This window comes from Temnothorax americanus, unplaced genomic scaffold (genome assembly GCF_048541705.1).
Source record: "Temnothorax americanus isolate GAGA-0224 unplaced genomic scaffold, ASM4854170v1 Scaffold104, whole genome shotgun sequence".
In the NCBI taxonomy this organism is placed as follows: Eukaryota; Metazoa; Arthropoda; class Insecta; order Hymenoptera; family Formicidae; genus Temnothorax; species Temnothorax americanus.
Window position 1 is genome coordinate 399,179 of NW_027509236.1, and position 8,322 is coordinate 407,500.

General features: G+C 37.9%; 1 protein-coding gene across 1 annotated transcript; it reads left to right on the forward strand.

Annotated features, from left to right (window-relative positions):
- The first annotated feature begins 671 nt into the window (after window positions 1–671).
- On the forward strand, window positions 672–7,069 carry LOC143903372 (uncharacterized). Its single transcript, XM_077416917.1, has 6 exons — window positions 672–759; window positions 5,243–5,406; window positions 5,673–5,864; window positions 6,049–6,232; window positions 6,425–6,742; window positions 6,819–7,069. The coding sequence occupies exons 1-5, from the start codon at window positions 672–674 to the stop codon at window positions 6,610–6,612; spliced, it is 816 nt and encodes a 271-aa protein (XP_077273043.1). The 3' UTR covers window positions 6,613–6,742; window positions 6,819–7,069.
- Window positions 7,070–8,322: the final 1,253 nt, after the last annotated feature.

Sequence of the window (8,322 nt, forward strand, 5' to 3'; positions counted from 1 at the left end):
GGCTGGTGGAAGAATTACATGCTCCTGCGAGAAGAAATTATTCGCAAAGACGCGTCATAGTGCGCGGATACGACGACCTGTGGCAGGAGGATGTGGTCAAGATGTGCCCATACACGCGATTCAACAGAGGCTACCACGAAATACTCACCGTTATCGACGTGCTGAGCAAGCACGCATGGGCCGTACCGCTCAAGGCCAAGAGCAGAATCAAGGTTACTACGGCGATTGTGAAAATAATTCGAGACGGCGGGAGATGCCTGAAAAATCTGCAGACTGACAAGGGGAAAAAATTTTACAACGCAAACGTGCTGTAACTCTTGAAGAAACATAATATTAATCACTATTCGACCTATTCCGTAATGAAGGCATCGGTCGTCGAACGATTCAATCGCACGCTCAAGAACGACATGTGGAAAATGTTTACACGCAATGGAAATTACAAATGGATTGACTCGCTGCCGGGTCTCGTATCGGATTACAACGCGCGAAAGCATCAAACAATCAGCATGCGACCCATGAATGTTACCCCCCGCGATCGCCGACAAGCTCCTAACAACGGTGTACAGCCACGTAAAGATCGCTGCTCCCGCGCGATTCAAAGTGGGCGACTCGATACGCGTGAGTAAATTCAAGACAATCTTCAAGAAAGGATACACACACCAAATTGGACCATGAAGGTGTTTAGAATCGTCAAAATGCTAAAAACTAATCCCGTGACGTATCTATTGGAAGATTCCTGCGGAAAACCCGTCGCCGGGAGTGAGTCCCAGTTGCGCACAGAATAAATCGGACACAGCAGGTTGAATGAATCGGACACAGAGTCGATCGGACACAGTAGGAAACGGACACACGGTGGTTGCAATCGGACACAGTGCGGATCGGACACAGTGCGGATCGGACACAGTGCGGATCGGACACAGTGTCGATCGGACACAGTAGGAAACGGACACAGTGCGGATCGGACACAGTGCGGATCGGACACAGTGTCGATCGGATACAGTAGAAAACGGACACACGATGGTTGCAATCGGACACAGTGCAGATCGGACACAGTGCGGATCGGACACAGTGTCGATTGGACACACGGTGGTTGCAATCGGACACAGTGCAAATCGGACACAGTGCGGATCGGACACAGTGTCGATCGGACACAGTAGGAAACGGACACAGTGCGGATCGGACACAGTGCGAATCGAACACAGTGTCGATCGGACACAGTAGGAAACGGACACACGGTGGTTGCAATCGGACACAATGTCGATCTTACACAGTGTCGATCGGACACACGGTGGTTGCAATTGGACACAGTGCAGATCGGACACAGTGCAGATCGGACACAGTGCGGATCGGACACAGTAGGAAACGAACACACGGTGGTTGCAATCGGACACAGTGCAGATCTGACACAAGGCAGATCGGACACAGTGTCGATCGGACACACGGTGGTTGCAATTGGACACAGTGCGGATCGGACACAGTGTCGATCGGACACAGTGCGGATCGGACACAGTGCGGATCGGACACAGTGCCGATCGGACACAGGGCGTACGTACTGCTTTTCAAATGTGAGCTATGTTTAAAAAAATAAGTTTTGTTTCATTCTCGTACTCTAAAGGATATAGAATTAAGGTTTATTTTATTGTGCAATATAAGTTGCAATATAGTTTTAATTGTTTTGTGAATGAATTACTTATGTTTTGTAAATAAATTACTTGTATTTTGACTTTCAATCCTGCTTACAATACAATTCGAGTATTGTGTAAAAATTTAATAGTTTGATTATTGATTAATCTAGTTTTATACACACACGCGCTCTATAAAATTGCTCTAAACTACGCTTTAGAATTGAATTACACAGTAAAGTGCAAACATTATGCATATAATATTAATATTATATGCGTAACGTAAATATTAATAATATTGATATTACACATAATGTTAACGATAAAATCATTTTTGCTGTTTACATGTGTGTGCGTGCACGTGCGTATACCTATGCGTGTGAAAGTATTAAATCTATGTTAGAGACAGGAGAAAGATGTAAATAGCAAATATGGTTTCACCGTTAATATTATAGTCCACATTGTAACGTTTGGACTTTATTTTATGTAATTTAATTCTGAATGAGCGTAATATTTATAATTTTTTATAGAATTTATGAACATTAAAGGAATTATGCTGCAATAAATTTGAAGAAACTCCATAACATTATACAAGGTTCTAGTAGCGAAGACAGTAAAAATAAATCGTCGCTTAAAAGAATCTCATATTTTGCAAATGGATTTATCGATTTTTCTCCCGACTGCTGCCAACCTTCGGTTGGCGAAGACAAGGGAGTATGCGTTTCACGGAGGCCGAATCTTTGTTACCTTAGTTCTCGATAACTACAACATACTTTGATATGTGCTTCCGTATATATGTTTCTTAAAGATCAAGCAGGGTTTATGGCGTATAATTATCATTAATCGTTGTGTTAATAAAAAAGCGAAAAAACGATATATTACATTTATATGTTCTCTTATTGGCTATCGACTGAGTTACAGAGGAAATTGATTAACCAATGACATGCATTCACATGGGGAATTTTAGTGAGATTCTAGTTGCCTCTATGGGCTTCGGCAGAACGTATTGCTTTTCTATTCATCGCAGCACGCTCATTGGATATTGCGCGGCGTGCACGATGTTATCGCGCGCGCTGGCTGCTCTATTGCTCACATGTCATATTTGGCCGGTAGTTAGAGGTTAAGTTTGTTTATACAAGTTTAATCTTTACAAAATTAAATAAAAATATAATAAATAGTGTGATAAACAGTAATACACTGCCTAATACAAATTTGTTTATTGAATCATTTCCTCGGAAATACCATGTGGTATCAGGTATCTTATATGTGTGTATACATACAGGGTGTCAAGTAATAATTAAGCGGATCACTGCTCGTGATGGGCAGCTAGAGCGGGTAAAACTGAATCGAAAAGTCTTACTGTTTTGTAAGTATTTCAATAATTAATAATAAAATAATTAATAAAGATACGCGAATCAAGATGCGTTTGTGCGATTCGACGAGAAGGAGCAGTCAAATGTTTACGTTGCTATTAGGCCGCGACGAGACATTGGGAGGAACGCTAATGTTTATAACAAAAATTATTAACTATACAAAAGTGACACTCATTGTCATTATTGTTTACAAAACACTCCTCTTTCATAATATTTCGCTATGCACATAGTAACGTAAACGTTGGGCTGCTCCTTCTCGGCAAATCATGTGGATGCACACTGATTAATTCTCTTATCTTTATTAATTAATTTCTCATTAATTATTGAGAAACTTACAGTACGACAAAAGACGTTTAATTTGATTCAGTTTAAATCGCTCTTCCTGTCCACGAGAAGTGGTCCGCTTATTATTACCTAATACCCTATATATACATGGTTATATATAATTGTAAGATTATTATATATATAAATAAAAAAATCATTAAAAATGTTAAAAAAATAGAGAAAATTACTTAAGTTATAATTAATCTCATACTATTGTGTATAAGATTTAGATTATGCCTAGTACCTATATTTTCAACTATTTATATGTATATTATAAAATATGTTTCTGCATAGCATAAAAAAAAATATGTATTGCTTTTAAAAGTATAAAATGAATAAATAATTAAAATCTCGCAACAGCAGCAAAAAGATAAACAAAAATTATAATAATATAAAATAAATAAAAACTTAAAAATTAATTAGTAAAAAACAGATTTAAAAAACTAAAAATTAAAAACTTAAAAAATTTAATAAAAAGGCAGAAAACAAATTAACAAAAATTGTTTAAAAAAAAAGACTCGACTGCTGCCTAACCAGGTTAAATTAAATGCAGAAAATAAAAATTAATAAATAAAAACACTTATAAAAAAATAAATTTAATAACTAAAATTTAAAATAAAATTTAAACACAAAATTAAAAACAAAAAATTATACAAAACTAAATTTAACCTAAAACAAAAACAAAAAATAAAAAAAAATTTAAAAACAAAAAAATTTCAAAACAAAAATTTATATAAAGAAATTTAAAAACAAAAACTTATAATAAATAAATTTAATTAAAAATATTAAAAACAAAACATAATTTAAATAAAAATTAGAAACAAAAAATTAAACAATAAAAAAATTGTTAAAAAAAAAACTCCCGACTGCTGCCTAACTAGGTTAAATTAAATGCAGAAAATAAAAATTTAAAAAATTTAATAACTGCAATTTAAAAAAAGTAAAAACAAAATTTAAAATTGTAAAAAACAAGAACTTATATAAAAAAAATTTAAAAACAATAACATACAAAAATTTAACCAAAAACAGGTTTAATTATTTGGTAATAAAAATGTATATAATACATATATAATAATAAGTATAAAATACAAAATTAAAAACTTCTAAAAATTTAAAATAATATTAATTATAAAATATTTATATATTATATATTTATATATTATATATTATATATTTATATATATCAAGAAAGAGACACGGTAGTGTCTCGCGCCAAGTACACGCGGAGCGAGACCGACCGTGACTCATTTACGCGACGCGACGGGTTGCGAGTACCCGAGATATTGAGATCTCGATAACGAGTGAACGGATCAAGTTCTAAGTAGGCTTGATCGATAGCTTGGGGTCCAATTAGGGGGGGGGGGGTTTCTCTCATAATATTCCGCTACGTGCCCTACGAGCGGAGATATTGCGACGCAAAGTCCAAATGCGAAAATTTATTTTTAAGATACGTCGTCTACGTCGACCGCTTTTCTTTATAACATACATGTAACAAACAGAGAACGTCACTTTCACTTTTTCGACACTGGCGGCTAGCGGCGTTAGTGTCGCAGTGCAGTGCAGTGCAGACAGTGCGTTCGTTTAGAGCGCTATCCTGTCAGTCAGTTCATCATCTGATCAGTTAACCTATCTCGATCGATCGAGAGACACGGTAGTACGCGCGGAGCGAGACCGATCGTGTGACTCTTTATTACGCGTCGCGAGGTAAGGTGCGACAACGCGCGCATACGCGCGTACGCGAAACGGCAGTAACACCGTAATCGTGCCGGCGATATACTGAATTGAATTGCTTCGTGCTTATCTAAAGATTTCGTATCCCTACATTGGGTGCGTTCAGCCGATACTCCGCTAGCCTAGCAATCGTGAGTAGTCGCTCGTTTTCGCTTGTTTCCTCTCCTTTGACCCAATGGATTAAAAGGATAGGAAACGAGCGACTGCTCACGATTGCTAGGCTAGCGGAGTATCGGCTGAACGCACCCATCGTGTTACTATCGCTGCCGGAAAAGAAGGTTCTCTACGCTTGGCAGAAAGTGACGACTGACACGTTTGATCCCGACTTCGTTGATCGCAGAAGAGCTCAACTCGAGGTACGTTTCCGATTTGCAATTAAAAAATTTTGTGCGATGAATGTTGTACCCAATTATAACCTCAAATAAAGTTGTGCACGTTGCTGAAAGATATATATATATCTTGATATATAGGCTACGGTCAACGTGATACAAATGCTCTGGAGCGTTCTTCTTCTCCTTCTTTCTTCATTGAAAGAAAAGAGAAGAGGAATGCTTCGAAGCATTTGTAGTGTCACGTTGACCGTAGCCATAATATCATATTAATACATTATTTTATTTTTTAGGTCAAGGATTGCCATTTAAAGCTGGTACGTTTGATGGGGCTGTCAGTATTTCTGCGCTTGTGGTTGTGCTATGCAAGCAAAACTTTGCACAATCCTACAAGACGTTTATATCGTTTCTTATCAACGTTGTATGCATGTCTGTCAAGAAGCGCAAGAGCAGTGTTACAATTCTATCCAGAGAACGGTGAACAGGTTGTTGATATTATATATATCTTGATATATAGGCTACGGTCAACGTGATACAAATGCTCTGGAGCGTTCTTCTTCTCCTTCTTTCTTCATTGGAAGAAAAGAGAAGAGGAATGCTTCGAAGCATTTGTAGTGTCACGTTGACCGTAGCCATAATATCATATTAATACATTATTTTATTTTTTAGGTCAAGGATTGCCATTTAAAGCTGGTACGTTTGATGGGGCTGTCAGTATTTCTGCGCTTGTGGTTGTGCTATGCAAGCAAAACTTTGCACAATCCTACAAGACGTTTATATCGTTTCTTATCAACGTTGTATGCATGTCTGTCAAGAAGCGCAAGAGCAGTGTTACAATTCTATCCAGAGAACGGTGAACAGGTTGTTGATATTATATATATCTTGATATATAGGCTACGGTCAACGTGATACAAATGCTCTGGAGCGTTCTTCTTCTCCTTCTTTCTTCATTGAAAGAAAAGAGAAGAGGAATGCTTCGAAGCATTTGTAGTGTCACGTTGACCGTAGCCATAATATCATATTAATACATTATTTTATTTTTTAGGTCAAGGATTGCCATTTAAAGCTGGTACGTTTGATGGGGCTGTCAGTATTTCTGCGCTTGTGGTTGTGCTATGCAAGCAAAACTTTGCACAATCCTACAAAACGTTTATATCGTTTCTTATTAACGTTGTATGCATGTCTGTCAAGAAGCGCAAGAGCAGTGTTACAATTCTATCCAGAGAACGGTGAACAGGTTGTTGATATTATATATATCTTGATATATATATGATGGCAAATACTGGCCGTATTGTCCTCGGTTAGAGGCAGGAGCCAACGAAACCACCGTTTTATACTGAGAGAAATCGCGAAAGTACAAATGGTAAGTACTGTCTTTTCAATATATATTTCACATAATTTCACATAATTACAATGTTGCTATTTTTATTTTATTTTAGATGGATATAGATGATAACGATTTCGCCGATTTTGAGCTAGAATTATCATTGGAAGAAAAATCAGCCACCGATATCGCTGCCGGTCCCGTCGCCGCCGGTTCCGTTGTCGCCGCCGGACCTGTCGCCGCCAGTTCCGTCGCCGCTGGACCTGTCGCCGCTGGTTCCGTCGTCGCCGACCATCCTGTCGCCGCCGGACCTGTCGCCGCTGATCCCGTCGTCGCCGATCGTGCCGCTGTTCGTTTCGATGCCGAAGATGATAGACAAGGTAATATTAATATTATGTATATTTAACAGAAAGTAATGACATATTTATGATATATTCCGCCAATAATTTGATTGCGATTACAAAAAATATTACCCCAGCCAGAGTTTGAACCTGGAACCTCCCGCTATCCGTGCAGGCGTCGCCTCAATTCGACCACTGAGGCATGTGGTAACATTTATCGCAATAACAAACAAACATACCATCTTAATCGAAATTAATAAATATCTTCTTGTTATATATGAAAAATTTAATTCATATTATATGTATTTAATTCATAAAATTTCTTATACAATTTTATTATTTTACAGTTCGAAGACCAAGAGGCAGAGCCGCAGGGATACGACGGCAAGAAGAAAGGTTCATGGCTTTCTTATATAAATTGTCATCATCCAATTACCATTGAGGTAGACGAGGCAGAGGCAGAGGCAGACGTTGAGAGCAACAGGATTTAATCTTTGTCTCTATATAATCTTTATATAATGTCTCTATATATAATGTCTCTATATAATCTCTATATATAACAATGTCTATATAATGTCTCTATATAATAATCTTTATATATAATAATGTCTCTATATAATCTATATATTGTTACGCCCGCTCGCCCGTGCCGAGACGTTTGTTCTCGTGGGCTGAAATTGGCTTCGCTCCGCAGAAGTTTCAAGCCGAAGCGCGTCCCTTGACAACGGGGACGCATAGAATTATTGATTTAATTACCGCCTGTCAGATTGATCTGGTGACTCAAATCGTTCGGTCCGGTTTCCCAGAACTTTCTTGTATTCCGTTCTGAGTTTAAATAAACCCGAGTTCCTTTTTGTATAACGAGAGTGGTTATTTCTGCGATCCCGGAAGTACGCGGACGCGTTCGTGAGTGCGCGCGACACGAATAGCGAACGGAGCGTAACACTTTTTTTTTTTTTTTTTTTTTTAAAAAAAGGAACTCGGGTTTATTTAAACTCAGAACGGAATACAAGAAAGTTCTGGGAAACCGGACCGAACGATTCGAGTCACCAGATCAATCTGACAGGCGGTAATTAAATCAATAATTCTATGCGTCCCCGTTGTCAAGGGACGCGCTTCGGCTTGAAACTTCTGCGGAGCGAAGCCAATTTCAGCCCACGAGAACGAACGTCTCGGCACGGGCGAGCGGGCGTAACAATATATATATATGATACACAATAAAAATAGTTGAAAAGTAATTAGAGATGAATGCATTCGTATTGTTTTATTATAAAAAAT

Excerpts from the sequence above, each read along its gene's own strand:
- LOC143903372 (XM_077416917.1), top strand. The coding sequence starts at position 672 with ATGAAGGTGTTTAGAATCGTCAAAATGCTAAAAACTAATCCCGTGACG. Across the intron at positions 760-5,242 it reads CGGAAAACCCGTCGCCGGGA|GAAACGAGCGACTGCTCACG; the intron begins GTGAGTCCCAGT and ends TTAAAAGGATAG. Across the intron at positions 5,865-6,048 it reads ATCCAGAGAACGGTGAACAG|GTCAAGGATTGCCATTTAAA; the intron begins GTTGTTGATATT and ends TTTATTTTTTAG.